This window comes from Hibiscus syriacus, unplaced genomic scaffold, assembly GCF_006381635.1.
Source record: "Hibiscus syriacus cultivar Baekdansim isolate YM2019G1 unplaced genomic scaffold, ASM638163v2 tig00110194_pilon, whole genome shotgun sequence".
Taxonomy (NCBI): Eukaryota; Viridiplantae; Streptophyta; class Magnoliopsida; order Malvales; family Malvaceae; genus Hibiscus; species Hibiscus syriacus.
In genome coordinates, this window is record NW_024062620.1 from 561,613 (window position 1) to 583,859 (window position 22,247).

At 33.2% G+C, this 22,247-nt stretch overlaps 2 protein-coding genes and 1 pseudogene across 2 annotated transcripts; 2 read left to right on the forward strand and 1 right to left on the reverse strand.

Moving 5' to 3' along the window:
• Positions 1-1,845: 1,845 nt before the first annotated feature.
• LOC120217856 (60S ribosomal protein L37-3-like) lies at positions 1,846-3,210 on the forward strand. Its single transcript, XM_039214885.1, has 4 exons — positions 1,846-1,954; positions 2,056-2,191; positions 2,779-2,880; positions 3,015-3,210. The coding sequence occupies exons 1-4, from the start codon at positions 1,952-1,954 to the stop codon at positions 3,056-3,058; spliced, it is 285 nt and encodes a 94-aa protein (XP_039070816.1). The 5' UTR covers positions 1,846-1,951; the 3' UTR covers positions 3,059-3,210.
• Positions 3,211-5,579: 2,369 nt separating this feature from the next.
• LOC120217913 lies at positions 5,580-14,425 on the forward strand (annotated as a pseudogene).
• A 3,347-nt stretch (positions 14,426-17,772) lies between these two features.
• Positions 17,773-21,215, reverse strand: LOC120217914 (protein CHUP1, chloroplastic-like). The gene is made up of 7 exons (XM_039214937.1): positions 20,416-21,215; positions 19,430-20,311; positions 19,193-19,324; positions 18,624-18,805; positions 18,428-18,539; positions 18,148-18,291; positions 17,773-18,048 (listed from the first exon to the last, which is right to left on the reverse strand). The coding sequence occupies exons 1-7, from the start codon at positions 21,193-21,195 to the stop codon at positions 17,968-17,970; spliced, it is 2,313 nt and encodes a 770-aa protein (XP_039070868.1). The 5' UTR covers positions 21,196-21,215; the 3' UTR covers positions 17,773-17,967.
• Between the last annotated feature and the right edge of the window lie 1,032 nt (positions 21,216-22,247).

The window sequence follows — 22,247 nt, forward strand, 5'->3', positions numbered from 1 at the left end:
AGGTATTGTTGAAGATAGTACCGTTCCTGTTCTTCCATAATTGCCATGTTGTTGAGACAAAGAGGGAGGACCAGTGTAGGCCATCGTTTGTGTGAGAAAGGAGACATCGGAGACAAGATATGAGGAACGACCAATGACCAGAGTATAAGAAGAGAGACTTAAACAGGGGAAATATACTGAAAGAGTATTAATGAAAGGTACTCCAACCCATTACAAACAGTACTTATATAGCACTACTCAAACAAGTTTTACAACTTTGATCCAACAGATTAACTAACTTTTAACAAACTCAGTTAGTTTTGACTAACTCAATACCAACTAATTACATTTTATTATATTATATTTCTAACATTTTGCCATGCGAGGATAGATTTCTTTAGTAGCCAGTCACTTAGTTCAGTAGAGAAAAAATCAGTTCTAGAGTCCAAAGGGAGGACCTGTAGCCAGAGTCGTTGAGGTATGGGGCATTCACGCAAGACGTGGATGATTGTTTCTTGGGAGCATCTGCAACATGGGCAAGAAGGATCATTTGTGAGAGTACGACGGTATCTTTCGTGGTTCTTCATAATCTTCCCTTTATAAGAATCAGGGTTTTAAATCGCGATCGCGGTCGCGTTTTCGGTCATTTCGGATTTACCGTGATTGTGGCCGTCGCGGGAGTTATTGCGAGTGTAGCGGGTAACTCGGATGGCGGCAAAACCGCTATATCGCGGACGAAATCGCAGTCGTGGAACGTTTTTTAAAACCCTGATAGGAATAGCCGGAGTCGTTGGGGAATATGTAGGCTCCAAATCAGCTTGCATACTTTGTGCCCAGAGTAGATTCCATATTCGGCTAATGAAACTAGTAAAGTTGGGGGATATGAAGCATGGGAAAGAAAGTTCATTCAAGAAACGCTTGAATGAACTTTCAATGGACGCAGTAAGAAGTTTTTTCGAGGTGGATTTTAATTGTTTTCTATGTTTTTTTCTTTTCTTTTTTGAACTGCTCATAAAATGAATGATTTCCTGATTAATAATTATATTTTCTATAATTGATCTTCCGTGTACAAAGCTAATCTATGTTGGATGAACAAGGGGAGGTACGATGTGTTTGAGGTGTCGGACTGTAATTTTCGTTATCAATTCAATATGTACATGATGGTGTATACACTTATAGGTCGGAAGTCACTGAAAGTTTTCAATGAATCTTTCTTGGGAATTAAATATGAGAACGGTCTTATTAATGTTAGTTTCATATTCTTCTATTTTAGTCACTAACTTTTAAGTTTTCGTTAAAACTTAATAAATAAGGTGATGTGACATTATATAATAATAATTTTATCTCCCAAAACTTACATTGTATATCAATTTGATTCTAATTCAAAAAATTAATAAATTTAGCTCTAATATTGACAATTTTTTTTAATTTCTCCTTATTTTATTTCTCAATAATTTAATAACTAAATATATCACTTTTGATCCCAAACTCATCCATATTTTTCTTAATTTTAACTAATAAAATGATGATGTGTTTTCTAGCTTACTAGATGATTAAATATATTGAGTTATTTAGAAATAAAATAAAAGACCAAATTGAAATGATTTGTGAACATTAAGATTAAATTTATTAAATTACTTTTGAATTAAGATCAAATTGATAGAATATACAAGTTTTAAAGATTAAAAATATTTATTATATCATGTAACGTTACCATCTCCATTAGTTTTTCTAATGGCAGGTGATCAAAATAAAAAGTACTAACGTTAGTGATCAACTTTGCAGACAAAATAGTTTGATAATCAAATAAGAGAACAGTAATAATTGAATGACTAATGGTATGGTTTACCAAAAGTAAAATTACACAACCCTTGTTAGTTGGTCACCCAATATAAACCCATCTCTTCTCCGCCGCCCTCTTTCTTAATTCAACACCGTATCTTAGGGTTTCTCCCGAATCAACTCAGCTCCAATGGTAAACGATACTCTTCTTTCCTTTTATTCTCTTTTGTGTTATTTTTCTGCTCGCGATCTGTTTTAATATATTCGTCAATGAAATGGAATGGTAATTTGCAGGGAAAGGGAACTGGGAGTTTTGGTAAAAGAAGGAACAAGACCCACACTCTCTGCGTCAGATGTGGCCGCCGCAGCTTCCACCTCCAGAAGAGCCGTTGCTCCGCCTGTGCTTTCCCCGCTGCCCGTAAGAGGAAATGTAAGCTTCCTGCTCCCCCTACTTTCTTTCAACTCTAAAGCTTCATTTTTTGTTTGTGCTTTTATTGATTAAGTCTTCTTCCCCATCTGGATTTCTTTTTGTTTAGCTGTTTGAGAATCTGGGTTTGTAGTTTTCCCTTGAATTTGTTTATTTGGTTCTGATTGAAGTTCATTTGCCTAAAAACAATGAAGCAAGAGGTGTCTGATTTGAACGTGTTTCTTTGTAAAAGTATGAACTATGTATACATGCAAGAATGTGAATGCATTTCTTTCTGAAATCTTGACTTGCATGATCATACTTGTAGTTTACCTGTCATGGTTTTAGTATTCTTCAGTTTAATCTTACAATAAATGTTCTTTTACCGGCGATTTTGTGAATGGAAATGGGGATCCATATTGTAGTTTGAATATGGTATGCTGTCCGATTCTTCATTCTTCTTGAAGTACCCTTTGACATGGCTGCCTATAATATATAAACCCGAGTCCAAAGCCGGCTATAAATTGGATACTAGATGGTTGCATATGCTTTGTGATTACGTGTTAATTGTTAAGCCCGAAGGGAAATCTTCCTTTAATTTTGTGGTTCAGATAACTGGAGTGTGAAGGCAATCCGAAGAAAGACAACTGGAACCGGTAGGATGAGGTATCTTCGCCACGTTCCACGCAGGTTCAAGACCGGTTTCAGAGAAGGTAGGAAAATGCTACTTTCCTTAAGCTCATTGCTTTCTGATTTTAGTTTCATTGCATATGATATATGAACATTTTCTGTTCTTCTCTTCATATTGTTCGTATTTTTTTATTGCGGAATGGATCATGATCTATAGGTACCGAAGCATCGCCAAGGAAGGTTGCCGCAACTTCCGCTTAAAAGGTGATTTGTATTGGTATTGAAGGTTTTGAGGAAAAAAGTTCTATGGGAAACATTTAGTCTTGAGGAGTGGTATTATGTTACATTGGATTTCTAGTTTATATTTTGAACAATTATTGATGGATCTACTGTTTGACTTAATTTCTTCTTTCTCTCTTTTGTGAAGTTTATCAACGCTTCTTGTTTCGTTGAAGATGCCCTTAAATTGATGGATCAAAAATGGCTTTTCTTATTTCTTTTATATAAAGGGTAAAATAGTCACTCCATTAAATTATTTGTTTGGTAACAAATGAGATATTTTTTAAAAATATAATAGTCACTAAATTTAAATATTATTATAAAGTGGTCTTTTCATTTTATTGTTATAATTGAAATAGATGTGGGTTTGATATAATGATAGCTTATCTTCAAAATTTACATATTTTATTAATTTATTAAATTGTTATTATATCAAGAAATAATATAAAAGTAATATAATATTTTTGGAGAAGAATAAGGAGTAAATTAATTGAATTTTAAAATATTAAAGGTTGAATTTATTGAATTATTTAAAAGTAAATAGAATTTATAAATTTTAAAATAAATATTATTATATAAGTTGATTTATTTTATCTGATATTTAATAATTAGTGACTTGTTTATAATAATATTTTATTTGAATAATTAAATTATAATATTTTAAAAAATATCCATTTCAAACTCATAAGTAGATGACCTTAAATACATTTCATCTTTATCTAAAAATCAATGGATAGTGTAATTTAAGGTTTTAAATTTATGCTATCCCTAGAATATTTTAAACGGATGTAAATATCAATATTTTGATATTAATTATTAGAATTTAGTATATTTTAAAATAATATATTGAAATATTAAATATGATAGGAATATTGAAGATACTTCTTTGAAATTGGGTGGAAGAAAAGAGAGAAAATTCCACTTCTTCCTTATTTCTCACGTTGGGAAGGCAGAAGAATGGAGAAATTTCTCATGTTTCTTTCTTTTATAATGATTATTTATTATTATTTCATCATTAAAATAAGATGTTTATAAATATATGGTGTAAATTTCACGGAGGAAGTAAAAAAAGCATTATCTATGCATTAATTGTACTACAAGGGTTCCAACTTTTATTTCCTTTTACGAAGGCTTTAGTGCTTTTGAACTATTCAATTTAGTCCTTTAAGACTTTGGACACTCATTTAACTTCAAGCAAGAGGTTTGGGTGTATTCTGAATTAGTTGTGGGTTAGGGGGCGTTCGATGGTGGGAGGTGCTGGGTTTGATGGGTGGTGTTTCTTTTGGATAAAAGGTGAGAAGTGTTGGTTTTGAGGGTTTTTTTTATTTATCGTTAATCTAGGAAGATTATAAAATAATCAGTAGGAATAATAATCATTCTTTTAACTAATCAGATAATTTGATTCGTGCTAGTTTTGATGGTTAGCGTAGGATAATGGGTGACATTTTTTTTTGGGATTATTCACTAGTCAAGACTCTCTATTGTCTATAGCATGGAATATCTCTTGGTGTCTCCTATCCAAACTTGACTCGACTCGGAAAATTGATCTTTTTAATTTTACTCGATCAAAAAATTTTGACTCGTATTTTTATAAACTCGACTTCATTCGAAAAAATGTCACATTCAAGTCGAGTTAAAAATAGAACTCGAATAACTCAATTTTAATAATTAGAGGACTGATTTTCAAGTTTGAGTTGAATACTTTAATTTTGTAGCGTTAAAAGGTTTGTTGGATCTAATTTTGTAGAGTGATGGGCCTTTAATTTGTATCCGGACGAAATCTAATATCAACAATATTTACGTTATAATTCAAGTTGTCAAATTGATATTTCTTCTTTTCACAATTATAATTCAATAATTGTATATATAATAATTAAATTGAATTTTTTTCTGTTTAGTTAATAACTTTTATTCTTTATTCAAAAATAAAATATGAATTATTTATATTTTCGTTAATTTTTTATTAGATTATGTAGTTCAGAATATGTAATTTAAGTTATAACGTCATCATGGTTAAAAATTTAAAATTCAAATTACAAATTTGTCTTATGATTTGAGTTATGGTCGTTAATTTGAGTTTGCTAAACGATTTTTTTAATACAATTTTGATCTTTAATATATATTTTATACATAATCATAGACAATAAAATATTATATTTAGTTTCAAAATATAAAAATCTTAAACTCAAATTTTTAATATCATATTAACTAAAATTTATTATATATATCTGTTCAATTATTAACCAAACATTATATTTGTATTAGTGGTTTAAGTGCTCGAAAATTCCCTATTTTGCCTTAGTTAGAATATCAGCTGTTACATCTTGTTATAAAATTAAATTTATTGAATTAAAATTAAGATTAAATGATAAAATGTATAATTATTGAGGACTAAATATGTTAACGCTATTAAATTAGAATCTCCCCATAGTTGAGTGGGCATGGGTGTAGTTTGCCTAAAAAAAAAGCGGTGGGCTTGACTGGGTTGACCAAATCCTTGATTTACCGTCATCATATTCCTTCCTATGTCAAAGCCAGGCTGCAAAAGAAAACGTATATAATTTTTATTATTAATAATAAATATAAATAAAATCCATACGAACTGAAATCAATAGGTTTGAGCTTTTCCGGTTTCCGCACCAGGTTCGCTCTCGCTTCTCCCTTTTCCCTTTTCCCGAAATTCGCCTTTTATTTTTATATATTTTATTTTTGCGACTTTGATTTTGATTCTCCCATTAAAATTACATACAATTATTTGGAGATCGTTATATATATATATTCAATCAAATCTGGTTGATCTCCTTAGCTTATTCTTCTTCTGGCTAAACATATACTACTTTTTCTTCTGCAATCAGCATTTAAAGATATAAAACTTTGTATTTATCGTTTAGTATTCTTTCTATATTTGCTTCAGTTGTCTTTTTGTATTTGTGTGGTTGATGGTGTTATTTTTTGTTAAAATTTTATTCTACTTTTGAATAATTTTCATTAGCTTATGTACTTTTTGGTTTATTTGTTAATTCTACTACGTATTTTTTTAGTGAAAAAGTGTATTTGCTTATCAAAGTTGATATTGTTGAAGAATTTAACGTTCAAAGTGTTTTCTTTTGTTTTTGGAATTTTATTTTCATGTAAAATTATTACGCTGGATTTAATTTTGCTTTGTAGTCATTTATAATAAATTAAATTACTATGATTTTACCTCCTATGATTTGCTTTTTCTTTGGGGGAAGTATAAAATAATTCAAAGTTGTTAACTAATGGCTGCAAAGTTGAGGTGAGTGGGCTAAAGTACTCGCTTCTTTAGCACATATTAAATTCTTCATCAGATCTTATTATTTGTGTAGTGGCCTTACAAGTTGCAATGGAATCAGCTGCTTTAAAATTCGTTAATGCTACTTTGAATTGGGTCACTTTGGCTTTGGATGCCCCTTCTGCACGAGCCGTAGTGTTTGGAGTCCATATAGGCGGTACCCTCTCGAAATCTTATTTACGTGATGCTATCTTTTCTCCACATTCGTGCTTTACATGTTTATTAACTTCAAAAAATTTTGAGCTTTGATTGTAGGGCATTTGTTTGTGGAGGTTCTTCTTTTGGTGGTCATTCTTTTTCTGCTTTCGCAAAAAAGTTACAAGCCTCCTAAGCGGCCTTTAACTAAGAAGGTTTGTGCTGAAATTCAACTTCCATTTAATGTTGTTCACCCTGGACTAATACTGTCTAAAGTTTATTTGGGTGTTGATGTTATAGTTCTGAGAATTCATTACCATGTTATGTTTCTATTCAATAGTTCATATCCAGGATTTGACTCTTGTATTTGGATTAGAATATTTAGGCTCTGCATGGTTGGTGCTTTTGCCGTTTTCTTTTACCAATAGCATGAGAAAATTAAGAAAAGATAAAAATAAAATTAACTGATCATAAGGGAAAAATAGAACAACGCCAAAGCAACAAGAAAACATAGCCTTAATGATTCAAGATTTTTATTTATAGCTGTAGTCTTCTTTTTGTTGCCTTTGGTAAAACCTTACTGCTGTCAAAATTTATTTGATAGCTTTTCAACACACCCTTTTTCTAATCCCATTTGACAAGGACTATATTGAAAGGTGTAACAGTGGCAAGCTATTATTTACACAAAATGTGTAATCTGCAGTTCAGTTTCACTTATTTTTGTTATTTTTTCTTGAATCCAATTGTTCTTACGTTCTGCCATAAATACTATCTTATCAGATAACAAATTTCTAAGTTTGCATGTCTCAATCATCATACTATTATCACAAGGCTAGCCATATATACTCTTCTAATTTTATGTCTGGGCCTAAAATTTTCTACTGATGTGTTTGATAAGGTGCTGGACCAAGTGCACTGGTGTTCTACCTATTGATGTATTTTACATATATAATAACTTAATTAAATGATGCATATGTCATATTTTAACCTTGTATTATACTGTGATTGATATGCTTTCTGCATTATTTTATTGTGTCAGTTTACAATATCATTTATTTTCAAGTTGATAATATTGTGTCAGCCTAACAATCTGAGAATCCTCTGGAATGTCTGTAGGAAATAGATGAGCTCTGTGATGAATGGGTTCCAGAATCTCTTATTCCTCCTATTACAGAAGAGATGCAGACTGAACCCCCTGTGCTGGAAAGGTGAATATGATTTTAGTTTCTGCATAATCTGAATTGCATTCAACTCTTCAAAAATTATGGTTCCACTTGCATGTATTCCTTTCATCCTCAATTTTGAAGATCTGGGAGAGTATTATTTTCAGTGAAATGTGGTTTCCATTTTTTTTTCTTTCCCAATCTGAACGGCCTTATCTCCAATGTGGCTTTTACCATTTCCTGTCCTTGATTCCTTGGCAGAGTTGGCAAGGTTGAGACCCTGGGATCCATGAGGTCCCAGGTTTGACCGAGACCCACCCTGTATAAACCATGTGTGGGTTCTCTAGAGTTCGAGTTAGTTTGAGTTGCCTTAGTTGTGTTTGTTATCCAGTTCAGTACTTGTAATAATTGATTCTGATATATATTGAACATAACAGTTGATATTGTAGAAAGTTGTAATTTTAAGGAAAAGAAAATCTTTCGTAGGTATACTAGCTTACAAGTTCACCTTTATACAGTGCTGCAGGGCCCCGTGCTATAGTCAACGGAAAAGAAGTTGTGAACTTTGCTTCTGCAAATTATCTTGGATTTGTAGGGCATGAAAAGCTGCTTGTGAGTAATATGTTGTTATTTACTTCTATTTTCTTAGAAGATTATGGAACCAATAGATAACAAATCGGAAAAAACCCTAAAGCTAGATGGCAGAATTAAATCCTTTCCCAATTTTCCTTAAAACATATACTTCCCCTCTTGATATTTCCTCAGTATTTACCTAAACCAAATTGTGTTTATGAAGCGTTTTAGGTATTATTTTAAAAATGGCTTCTCAAGAAGTGTACATTTTCTAGGAAAAGCCTTGGGGTTAAGTAGACAAAAACATAGCTATGAAGTAAATCTGTTATTTCAGGATTCTTGTACCTTTGCATGGAGAAATATGGTGTCGGTTCTTGTGGTCCTCGTGGATTCTATGGAACAATTGGTAAGCATCAATTCTGAAGCTACTTAACTGGCATACTTTCAGAGATTTCTTTCTAAATCTTCTATAGGAACAACATTCAGACTATGACAACCTTACATTGTTCAGATGTCCACCTTGATTGTGAGGCCAGAATAGCAAACTTTCTGGGAACGACTGATTCCATCCTCTATTCTTATGGGCTTTCCACCATGTTCAGTGCAATCCCATGTTTTTGTAAAAAGGGCGACATAATTGTTGTGTAAGTACAAGACTTTTCATTGCTTTAAATGGTTTCATAAATGGCTATTAGCCAGAGCTTGACGTGGCAAGCTATGGTATGAACAAAATCTTTCTCCTTACTTTTTACGCTTTCACATTGTCAATGTTTGCATCATAAGTTAAAATTGATTGATTAAAAAACTTGGAATTCCTAAGCAAGGAAAATAGACATATTTTCTTGTGTCCTACTGGGGTTCTTTTATGAATAACAACTTTTTGTCATATTAATAGATGGTTTTCACAAACTGAATTAGAATTTGTTTTGCAGTGTGCCTGCTGCTGTTTTCCATGTTTTAAAACTAAACTAATTTATTTAAATTTAGATTTATAAATATTTTAAAATTATTACTAGTGCAAACTTTGTGAATTTTAATCTCATCTTTGAATGCATCCTCTTGTATGTGCTTACACACACATAGTTCTTTATGTTATCTTTTGTTTATAGCTCTGATTGGCATAGTTTTGAGTTATCATGTTCAATATAAGGGTGAACTTCCAAATTTACCTATAACATGTGAAATTTACAGGCATACCTTCTAATTGGGTTAAAGAATGGACAGATGTTAGAATATTCTGTGAAATGTTCCTTTGTTTATACTGTTGGTGCTTCTAATTTGGTTAAAAATGTTAAAAGGATAGAATATCATGTCGATTATTCTTTTAAGTTCTCACTTAATATTCTCCAACTGTTAACTTTGATCATTTTTTATCATTTAAGGGAGAAGGACCATATTTATCTCTTGTCTCCTAAGTCCTAACATATGCACTTTACCACTATAATTTGGTTAAAAAATGGACAGAAGTTAAAATATTCTATGAAATGTTCTCTCGTTTATACTATTGATCATACTAATTTTGTTACTGATGTTAAAAGCTTAGAATAGTGTGAGTTATTCTTTTAATTTCTCACTAAGTATTCTTCAACTGTTAACGATTCACCATTTTCGAACCAAATTAAAAACTAGTCCTAAATTTAACCTATCACCCTAACTAGAATGGTAAACTGGGACCTTGTCCCTTATATTAATTTATAACAGTTTCCTTCCATTCTAAAGTGGTGGTTTTTTATTTCTTTTGAAAACCAACTAGAAGAGAGCGTGTTTTGGAATGTTGAGAGTTTTTCCAAGAATCCCTTATGGGTGTTTTTCTTTTTTCATTTTTGGTCAAATTCTTTTAAATGTTTATACAGCAGTTTTGTGTAAAAGATCATGAATGGATAGTCCCATAAAGATTGAGCTTGGTACATTATATGTATGAATAATGCTTAGACAGAGGATCATTTTTTGCTTTATTATTTGGTTGCCAGGAAGTTTTTAGTATTAGTATCATTCTATTTTCGGTGTGTTGTATGTTGATTTCTGGTTGTTGTTTGCTTGGAAAGGAGTTTTGGAGGAAACCTCATGAAGATTGAAGTTTAGCTCCTTTTGTTTTATTTTTATATTTAGTAAAAATAAAACAGATGGAAATTTTAAGTGATGGAGCTTGTATTCAGAGGTCTAAATTGTTTTTTGAGTTGTTCCATCTTTAAAGTTTTTTTGTTGTTTTTTTCTTTGAGGGACTACATATGATGTTTGTAATCTTTCTAGGCCTTGGATTTTCTATTGTCATGCTTTCCTTGCATTAGCATAATTTTATCTTTTCTTTTAATATTTTTATTTAGAAATGTTCAGGTGTGGGGTTCTATCTCATTATTGTGTATTATATTTGTGCGTGGTTATCTAGGGATGAGGGAGTCCATTGGGGAATACAAAATGGTCTGTACCTTTCTAGAAGCACCATTGTATATTTCAAGCACAATGATATGGAATCTCTAGAGAAGACACTAGAGAAAATTACTGCCAAGAATCAGCGGGCTAAGAAATTGAGGCGCTACATTGTGGTTGAAGCTGTCTATCAGGTATGTTTTGTCTTATGTATGTATAAGCTTTAATGATTTGGTTTTCTGGTCAGTCCCTCTGTCAAATTTATAGCAGTCTGTAAGATTAACATATACCGATCTAGGTGCAGTCTCAAATTACTTCCCATGAGTTATTGGTATAATAAATAAGTCTAGTGGTATTTTGAAGAACATTCACTCATGTTCCTCTTCAATAAACAACAATGATTCACTTCACCTTCTGAAATGGTTTACTTTTTTATGGTGGCAGTATTAGACTAGTTTGGACTATTTCTAAAATGTTTCTGACAATAAACGTGTGCAGTGCTAGTCTGTATTGTTGACTTAATGACTTTCATGTCATTGTGGTGTACTTTGAATGTTCATTTCCCATATAGTCTTCCTTACATAATTACCGATCCTTGAGGACATTCTCATTTGAACCATTTCATCTTTTGTTGGTATACCAAATTCTGAACAAATTAGGATGAGTGCTCGAGAGTGCTTCCATAAATGACTAGTGAGTAGTGATGTGAAGAATTTGCTTAACAATAATGCTTAGGCTTACATCCTTGCAAAAAGAAAATATTTTCCTTGATCCTCTTATGGAGTCATTTGCATTTTGAACATAAAGTCATCTTTATTATGAAGTGTCCTTTCCTGTTAAGGATTACTTTAGCTGTCAAAGTTTGCCGCTATTGGATTCATGGAAATTGATATTCCGTGTGAAAGATGCTTCAATTAAAGTGAATGTTTTAGTTTCAAGTTTCAATTTCATAGTCATAAACCATTTTCTCACTAGAGGTTCATTATTTGCCTAAACAATCAATAGTAATAACCTGTTTTGCTGTTGCAGTGGTTTACTTTTATGTGTTGGATTGATTATTTTCCTTTAATAAAATTGCTGGGAAGCCATGATTTTTAATTATGGAAGTTTGAGTGTTTTCTTTCTTATTCTTCACTTAGCCTTTAATTTCTTTTTTTATTCATTGCTTCATGCATGTACATGCATTTATCATAAAGTTATTAACTCCATAGGAAGTTTCTTTTTTCCCTGATTGGGAGCTCTTTAGAAGCCAAATTTTGCAACTGTTGATGTCTTTGAAATTGTGGTTCTATGAAATTAAGAAAGATTTGAAGGTTGGGAGAAAAGAAAGAAGAAAAGATAAGAGAGAAAATAGAAAGAAGAGAAAAAGAGATCTGTTTATGAATAATTCAGCTTGTCTGACTCAAAAGCTAAAGTTTGATTTTATACTATTAATTGTGTACCAAATATGGAAAGATGAATATTGCAGTGAATATATACATATAAATGAATCCTTCTTAATATCTTGCTAATTAATTCCTAATATTTTGTATATCACAACTCCTCATGTCTCACTTTTTCAGTTATAAAATGGTTTCTCACATGATTAGTAATTGCATAGCTTTATTAAGTCATGGCCATTTTTGCTGTTGCAATGACTTATTTGTTTTTAGTTGGCTATTTCCCTTAATAGAATTGCTGAAATGTAGCAACCTTCAATCTATAGAAAAGTTACTTAACACGTTCAAGGTATAAGAGCAGTTATGGATTTTGTTAATTGTTATCTTGATAAGCATCTATTTTGTCACACCTGTCTTAAGAAGAGATTGCAAAAAGACTTTAGTTAATATGAAGGCACTTGGAATGATTGGTTCAGGTCTCTAGAATTCTTTCTTTCATAAATTTAATATTTCACTTGCTGTAGTTAAGACTTGAGGTTAAATACGCAGAATTCTGGTCAAATAGCTCCTTTGGACAAGATCATCAAACTGAAAGAGAAGTACCGCTTCCGTGTTTTATTGGATGAGAGTAACTCAATTGGTGTACTTGGCCATTCAGGAAGGGGACTTACTGAATACTGCAGGGTTCCGGTCCGTTTATAACTATTCTATTGACATTTTTTTACTTTTGCTTTCACTCGGTGATTAATTATTATTTGTATTTCAGATAGAGAAGATAGACATTGTTACTGCTTCTATGGGGCATGCATTGGCGACCGAAGGAGGATTTTGCACCGGAAGTGCTAGAGTCATTGATCATCAAGTATGTAGATTTTACACTATAACCTTCTAGTTATGTTGAACGTGGAAGTCTGGCCTAGTAGTATTCTTTAACCGTTATTTGAACAGACAGCCCTCCTCATTCTCTTTTAAAAGGCTAATTTTACTTATGTTTGTCAGCGGTTGAGCAGTTCTGGATATGTCTTTTCTGCATCATTGCCCCCATATCTGGCTAGTGCTGCAATTACTGCTATTGATGTCCTAGAGCAAAATCCTGACTTGACATCAAAGCTGAAGGAAAACATTGCAATTTTATGGAAAGGTTAGTTTCTGAACAAATTTTTATACAGTTTTAAGAGTTTCCTTTGTTTCCGTGATGATATGTTCTTATTTCAACTAATCAATGCTATATTGCAAATCTCTGTCTGCTAAAAGCTTATTTAAAAACAAAATATGACATGAAAACGTACTAATTTTCACGTTGTTGTTTAGAAGCAGAGGAGTCATTACTCTGTATTAGTATTGTACAACAGAACAACATCTGTTTTTCTTTTTATAGTTTGTATTGTAATTCTTTTTTCATTATTTTTTATAATCTTTATTCTTTTGTCTTGCACCTAAAGCTATATGGAGGTCGTAGCACCTAGAGCGCATCTGGCGTCCTTGATAACCTTGAGCAAAATAGAAATGCCAAAATCAAGCAAAATGGAGCTTTAGTATCTTCTTACTTAATTATGTAACTCAGCAAAATCAGATTAGAAAATACTTTGGTGATTTTATTCTTGGGGTAATAGATAAAAAATGTCATTTTTGCCCTATAAGAAAAATCAAACATTTTTCTGTACTAGAAAATTCCTGATATTTTCTCATCAAATTATCGAACATCAGATGCACCTCTGTAATTTAATTGAACTAATACTTGTTTAAATGTTTTAAATTGTGTGGGAATCAAACATTTTGTAGTGTAAGCCTTCCTTCGGCCATAGATAATAGAAGATACTGCCTAGAACTTACAGCACAAACATGATTATTGTGATTGTTGTGTAACCGATCAAACCATTTCTGGTTCTGAACATATTGCAATTACAGGACTCTCAGATGTGCAGGGGCTGTCACTAGCAAGCCATCCAGAATCACCCATTGTTTTCCTTAGACTCGAAAAATCAGCTGGTTCAATGAAAGGTGACCTCCGGCTCCTAGAAGACCTTGCTAATCATGTAAGTGCGCTGCCTTGTTTGCCTCTATGTTTGATGCCTTTATTTGAGTTCCATCACCCGAGTGTCTGATCCGAATAACTTACGAATTACAGGCCTTGAAAGAAGAGTCCGTATTCGTAGTGGTTTCGAAAAGGTCAACTCTCGATAAATGCCCACTACCTGTGGGAATTAGGATGTTTGTTTCAGCTGCCCACTCAGAATCCGACCTGCTCAAGGCATGCTCGTCGGTGAAGAAAGTTGCATCTGTGGTGCTCAAGGATCATATTCATCCATGATTACTGTCTGGGTATGTATAAATCTTTCTTGGAAGGTTTTCTCATGGAATCCTTTTCTTTCCTTTAAAATTTCCAGTTCATAAGAATATATACTCTTTTATGTGTAACTACAATTTAATTAGAGATAGAGCTTAGTTTGGTATTTTTCCAGCTGTTTTAATTGTGTTGTAGTGTTAATGATAAAATTATTTTGAGTAAACTGTACCATTAATATTATTTTTACTTTAGTTATTAATCTATTAAAAAATTAATGAAAATGCTGACATGAATTTTTTATTTTACACTTCATCATTCACTATTTTATTAGTGAAATTAAATTTGCATTGAGTGGGATTGAAAGCCAGGATCCCTTGTAAATGTATACAATATTATATTTAAGTTAAACTATGTGGTCAACTTAAAATTATGTTAAAATGACATTGGAGTGGATCGAACCTGGGACAACTGGAGAAGTAGTCTAATTAGAAATTATATGTATTTAGATTATGTATCCAATTAATAAAAAAAAAAGATTATGTATCCAAATACAAACGCACATATGAAAGAAAATAAGTAAACATACATATATATATATAAAGAAAATTCATCCTTCTGTTGTTCAGGAATGTTAGACTACTTTTTGATAAATATCATAATTAGTAATTATGTTAATATCATCAAATCCATTATAAGAAGATAGATTAAAACTATTAGAGGTAATCATTCAACATGCATTAATTCATATAACTATAAATATCATAAAAATATGGTATATAATAATGATAATCTGACCTGGATGGTCGACAACTACTGCTCCAACAATAATTTGTACTACATTGTAAATCTTTTATCTTCCAAGCGTAATGGGATGCCATAATGCTTCAAGCATGAAGAAGAGTAGCAATGCTCTGGTTTTTTAGAATTTGTGCTTTTTCTTGAAGGCCAGTAATTCTTTGTTCATCATCGTTGTTGATTCCTCCTTTTTTGCCAATAATTTCTTGTAGATTGTTAACCAAATCATGTAGTACATTTTCTTCCTGAGTGGATGGTAGGGCTGTAAACGAGCCGAGTCGAGTTCGAGTATTGTTGAGTTCGACTTGACTCGAAAACTTTCTCTACTTGAAAACACGCGAGCTTAAAATTGTCAAGTTCGACTCAAACTCGAAATAAAAAAATTGAAGCTCGACTCGACTGGAAAGCTTGCGAGCTTAAAGTTTTCAAGCTTCATTAGAAATAAAAAATTGAAGCTTGACTCTATCTCGAATCCGAACCTCAAATACATGAAAGCCTTATATTGTAGTTTTTTTAAATAACATATAAAATTCAACATTATTAATAATTTAAAAAATCTAAAATTTTAATATATATTTTTTTGAGTAGCTCGCGAGCTTTTTGAGTCGAATATCAAGTAGCTTGCTTTGATTCGTTAATCGAGTCCATTCGATTATAGTGATTACCGAATTTTGATCGAATCGATCTCGAATAACTCGCAATTTGTCTCGTCTCATTTACAGCCCTAGTGAAGAGAATTTAGAACGAGAATAGAAAGTTGAGACGGAAGAAAGAACTTTCGCTGGATTTAAGCTTCGTTGGTGGCAAGAAAGTAAGCAACGACGAGGGTAAGAAGGGTGGATGAGAGGGATGATGACCATTTAAAGAGCTTTTATGATTAAATTGATCAAAGTTATAAATATTGAATGTTAAACTTATTGAATTGTTTAAAGTTGATTAAATTATTAGAACATGTAAATGTTAAGTATTAAATGTGTTGTACTAATTAAAATTTGTCTAGCAATAGTTACATTAATAATTAAAATAAAAACTTTTTATATATAAAAAAGTAATTTAATGAAGCAAATTTAGAGATTGAATTTTGGGTTAGCGGCACTTCAATTGTTTATATATATATATATATATATATATATATATATATATATATATATATATATATACCTTTGACATATGATACTCGAACGTGGCACTTCAGTTGTAAAGAAGGAGCAGTTTTCTTCCGTTTCTTTTCAGCTGCTTCTTCATCCATAATTGTATAGATCAAGCTGGAATACACTTTTTGAAGCAATCTGTAAAGAAGGAAAGCCGACATCTTGGCTTCATCGTCCAGATCGAGCTCGCCTACGATCAATAAAGTTAGTAACTTTATCCGGCTTGTCCCTTAAACAAAACAGCAAATGAGTTCTCTCAAATTCAGACCTTGAGCACCCATGCCTAAAACCAATCAATGTATAATAATCAACATTTTGTAGTCTCCCCACCAACAAAATCACCTACCTTTGGTGAGGCGGTCGAGGGAGGGGGTTGGGGTTGTGATCCGATGGTGAAGTCATTGATGAGTCATCGTCGTTGGTGGGAGGATGAAGACGAGGACGAGATAGAGGTTGTAATTTGGCGTTTAGCATTTGATATATGATTTAGGGTATAATTTGAGAATTTATAGTTTGGGTCTACATTTTAAGAATACAATTTAAGATTTTAAATTTAACTTTTTTATTATAATTTCATGTGGTATTAAAATATTAATAAAATATGTCTATGTCATATGAAAATATTAATAAAATAATCAATATCATTATAGAGTGATCAAAAGTTGGGCGATTAAATTAAATTTTTTAAATTATAGTGATAAAAATAAGAGTGAAAAGATAGTAGAATATTGAATGGTGTAGTTTACCCTAAAATATAAAAAAATGACATAGATGACACGTGGATTCCATGTTAATAAAAAGCAATCATCATCAGCACATGTAATTGCCATGTTGAATGATAAAATATATAATTTATAGTTGACGATTCATCTCTTTTGATTTGAGTGGAGAACCGCAGTCAAGTGTTAGGAAAATGATTGGCTGGTTGCAAAGAAATTATAGATATGGAAACAAGGCATCGAAAAGGAGGCTCTAAGGTGGAAGAGGAGAATGGTCGAAGAGTCCCCTTATTGTATGTCATTGGGATCTATATATCGACTCTATTTGCATGTTTGTGTTAGATCTAGAGCCTCGATTGTTATGTATACTTCAACATAATGTATAAATGCAATTGTCAGATAGCATATTTAGTTAGGACAAATCTCTCGAATTCATTAAAGATCTTATCAAAGATCCCGTCTAAGACTTATGCTCTTCGGTAAATCCTTCCTAAAGTAATTTTAATAAGTTGGCGAAAAGTTATATTTACGAAGGTATAACAAATTTAAAATAAATAGACGTACTTAAACTAAGAAGTATCAAGTACACATACAAACAAGATTGCCAGGTGCTGTAATTAATTAGCTTGATTGGAATTGCAACATATCTTTACACAACAGTAGCAGGAAAGAGTGTTGTAATTAGGAAGAAAAAACAGCATGAAAATATAAAAAAGTCAAAATATTGTGATTTAGGTAGGAGAAGAAGTAAACTTGTAATTTCTTTACACATGATAACGATACTGCTCACATTTCATCTTGCACAGCAGCATGTTCAGCTATCCGATCATTTAGCATCATCATCTTCCTCTTCTCCCCACAATCCTCTATTTCTATGACTTTTTGCCGCAAGTATTGTGATATAAGAAAAATCCTCACCGATATGGTAAGCAAACCACACAACTCTATGCCCCAAACACACAAGGAAAACAAAACAAAAATCTGCCTTTGCCCTTGCCCTTTACTACTACTACTTCTTGTTAAGGAGGTTGGCAAGGTTTCGGAGTTCCTCAAATGCATGCATTGTTTCGGAGTCGAATCCTCCTGCAAACTGCACCCATACAACCACCACAAGGGTCACTCTAGGCCTTTTAAACCCATCCATTCATATACCTACCCTAAAACATTATATATTAATCGTACAACGAACCTGGTGTATTCTGAAAGCGAATCTGACTCCTTGGAGGAGCATATAGTCCATTGAAGGATCCTTTTCCAGCGTTGCCTTGGACTGCAGTTCCATGGCTACCCTTTTCATGTACCTTTTCGCCAGTTTCACCGATCCAAGCTTAATCTGCAGTGAACACTCATTAAGCCTTCTATCCTATACTATTGAGGCATTACTTAAGATGATGCTTATACATAGAAGCATAAAAAAGGTGTATGAAGGCATGTCCAGTTTTGTTTAAATAAATTAAAACCCGAAGTACCTTGCTTATAATCCCATTGTCAAGCATCCAGTCTGTGGGAATTTGGAATTCCCTGCAGTTACGCATCAACGACTCTCTTGTACGTAGGAGGTTATAAACAGTACGTTCCATCCTGGGAATTTAGTTCACAAGAAATTTTCAGAGATGTTCAACTTGAATAATTTGGAAAATTGGCCAAAATGTTCAGCATTCTTACTTCTCGGACAAGGCAACCATTTTCTTTAAGGCAATATCACAAGGCACTCTGGAATCATCCTTGTAGTATAATACTTCAGACTCCAATTTCTTGAGATCTCGGTATCCGAACGCCGCTTCGCGTAATGTGTCAGCTTTTTTCTCTGGCCAAGCAAAGTGCTTCAAAACTGCCCTTTCATCAACCTTAAAAAGATTTTTAGATTTATCGAAAACCATAGTAGTGTTAGAAAACTGCATGCATTCCGGTTAATCGTAATACATAGAGGTATCTTTCCATCATTTCAAAGATGACCGTGCAATATATCATTTTAAGCATACTATATAGAATCATTACTTTATTGCAACACTCGGAAAACTAGCAAAATCACATATGTTACTTAGACTCGAGCGTAAGTGTCGTCGTGTATGTGTCCCTGTATGATGATTTCGTTTTTCATTTATGTATCGAGCATAGGTGTTGGACGAAATTTCTTTTAAAAAAATGATGAATAAGAGCAACATAGTTATGCATAGTTCACATGTACCATACACGATAGACAGTCAACTAAACTTTAATAATTAGCAACTTACTAGATAGCAAAGTTCATCATCAAGCCATTTCACAAATGCTACAACATCTTCGATGTTCTGATAAACTGCATCATTTACTTCTCTTATCAACGAATTCACGAATTCTCCTTGAGTTTCGACATCCGCTTTGATCTGCATAAATAAATGAACCAATAATGGGTAGAACCAAGTTTGATATTTTATAACAAGATGTTTATACAAATGTTGAGCTTCAGTGAACTAGACAAGCACACTTACAGCCATTAAATGTGATGATCTATTCTCGATTTCACCGATCATGCTGCTTCGAACATTTGCAACATCAGGCACATCACATATTCCTCCATTTGTGGAATCCTTTCTAGAACCCCTTTTCATGAGTGAATGATAAAACTCGACTACTTGTGGAGCACGTTTCACGACACCGGCGCTACTTCTCACTGAAAACTTTGGAGGGAGAGGTGGGGGTGGTGGTGGAATTTGTGTACAACTTTCATCTTTAGGTCCAAATGGAATTGAACATGAAGGTCTGGGAGGAGGATTAGGAATCCTCAAAGCCCTTTTTTCAAAATCTAAGGAAGATGAAGAAAGAAGAGCTGCAGGCTTTTGAGAACTTAATGGCTCAGCCTCCTCCATTTCTTTGATACACATAAAACCATCAGATTGTCTTCTCTTATTTGGTATTAACTCTTGTATGTAACATTTTGATCCACTTATGGAATGTCTTCTTCCAGGGCTTCTCAGCTCCTCTATATGCACCCATTCCTTGTCCACAACATCAGCTGCATACTCTGAACTTGAAAATTCTTGGCTAGTAATAGACCATTTCTTCATCTTTTTTATGAAATTTAATCTCTTTACACTTGCACTACTGTGTTCTGAGCTCTTACAGCTTGCTGAATTCGGTGAGCGGATATACTCAACCTTGCTTTGAACTGGACTTAATGGCTTATCAGAATTCGTTGTCGAACACGAATTCCGTAGTTCATCTCGTAAACATGAATTAACCCACCTCAAGTATGCAAGCTCCTCGACTTCATTCAACCGGCTCATTTGCAGACCTTCAACTTGTTTACTCAGGTTTTCATTTGTATGTCTTAACATTGATGCCTCCGCTTTAGCTTTCGCAACAACATCACTCTGATAACAGAAAAACAAGTTAGTTAATGTAAAAAGAAGTCAATCATCTTCTTGATTCATCAACCAAAATGAACAAAAAATAAAGGAAGGGTTAATGAAAGTACCTCATTAGCTTTGGCAAGAGAAGCTAACTGGGATTCCAAAGAAGAAAGCTTGCAAGCAAGATTCCTCTTTTGCATCTGTAACTCCTTGTTCAGCCTCCTCAACTCCACTACTTCCATTTCAAGATCCCTGTTCAATTGTGGTTCCTTTGAAATCTCCAAATTTTCCTCATTCCTTTCCAAAATGGAAGTCAAAGTTGCCAGTTGATCACATAAGCTGGTCTTCTCGCACTCCAACAACCCAACTCGGTGTGAAAGATTATCCACTTCAATGTTCCTTGTTTCAAGCTGCTTTTCGAGATCCAAAACTTTGACATTTGTCTTCCACTCCCCAAGCTCAGCTTGCAGCTTAAACTCCCTTTCTTTAGACTCCTGAAGAAGGCTCCTAACGTGGTCTAATTCGATGAACAAATCGCGAGAACCGGAGGATTGTCTCCGGTGAGTTTGGTAGACCTGAGGGTGAACTTGGGTTGCATTAACAGAGCAAGATAAATCAGTAATGAGAGACCTTTTAACTCTAGAATGGGAATTCAGAACTGGGTTAGTGTTTGGGAGGTCAGAATTCGATAAAGGAGGTTTCTTGGTTTGGACAGTAATGGTTTGAACCTTAGTTTTCTTGTCAGCTGTGCCTGTGAAGCCCTTCACAATGTGTGAACCCCATGAAGACTTGGGCTTGGATTGATTGGAAATGGTCTTTGTGTGCAGAGATTTCGGTGGTTGATTTTGATCGCCAAATTTTGATGATGCTTTGGCTCTGTTCTCAGATGAGTTTTCTTCTCTCATTGTGAAGACTTGAGAATGAAAAAGAAGAGACTTTTCACGACAGTTGAAGGAGGAAGTAAAACGACAGGAACACTAAATTCTCAGAGAAAAACTGAGATTTCATTTTAATTTTTGCAAATGCTTATCATAAGTTGGTAAACGAAGATGAGTAAAAACACAAGAAAGTTGGAAGATTTGAATTTGAAGTTTACTTGTAGAGATAGATTGGGAGCTCCGATTTCAAGAGGAGCTAATGGCAGCAGCTTTCTTTTTATTTATCGTGTTTTGTTCCCTTCATTTTAAACTTTTGAAATTTGAATTGGTTACGTCATAATATGCATTTTTTTATTATTTTCTAAGACTGCAATTGCAACGGTATTTTTTTTTGGGGTGGGGTGGGGGGTTTTGTTTTTTTTGAGGACTTGAGGGCCACATTCGAAGTTAAACTATGTGTTTGAATATAGGGCGTTTTTCTCGAAAAATCATCGGTGATCGGTATATTTATCGATTTAACATTTTTTGCAGTAAATCGTCCCCTTAAATCGCGCTATATGTTGATTTGGCGTCACGTGGGGTAAGGCGCGTCCCCTGCACCGCGTTATATGTTGATATGGGATATACGTGGGTATAGCGCGGATCAGGGGTCGCGCCTTACCTGTGTATCTACCACGCGTCAGAAAGGCGCTCCCCTGCCCCACGCTATATGCTTAATTACCCCCATACCCCGACTCTTCACACCCCAATCCTTTCTATAAATACCCTCATCCTCAATCACTTTCATCACACCAAATTCTCTCAATTTCTCTCAAATACTCTTATATTCTCCGTTTAAGGTATATTTTATTATATTTTAATATTGTGTATTTAATTTATTTAAGTATTTTAAGTTATTTAATATTTTACTTATATAATTTTTTTTGCAGAAATGTAATGGAAGACGGTCTACTTCGCTTGGATAGAAATTATATATCTCGACACTTTGCTGATACGGTAACATTTTAATGTTTTAATTTAATTTAAATTATTAGTAATAATTTGTTGATTTATTTAATGCATGATTATTAGATTAAGAA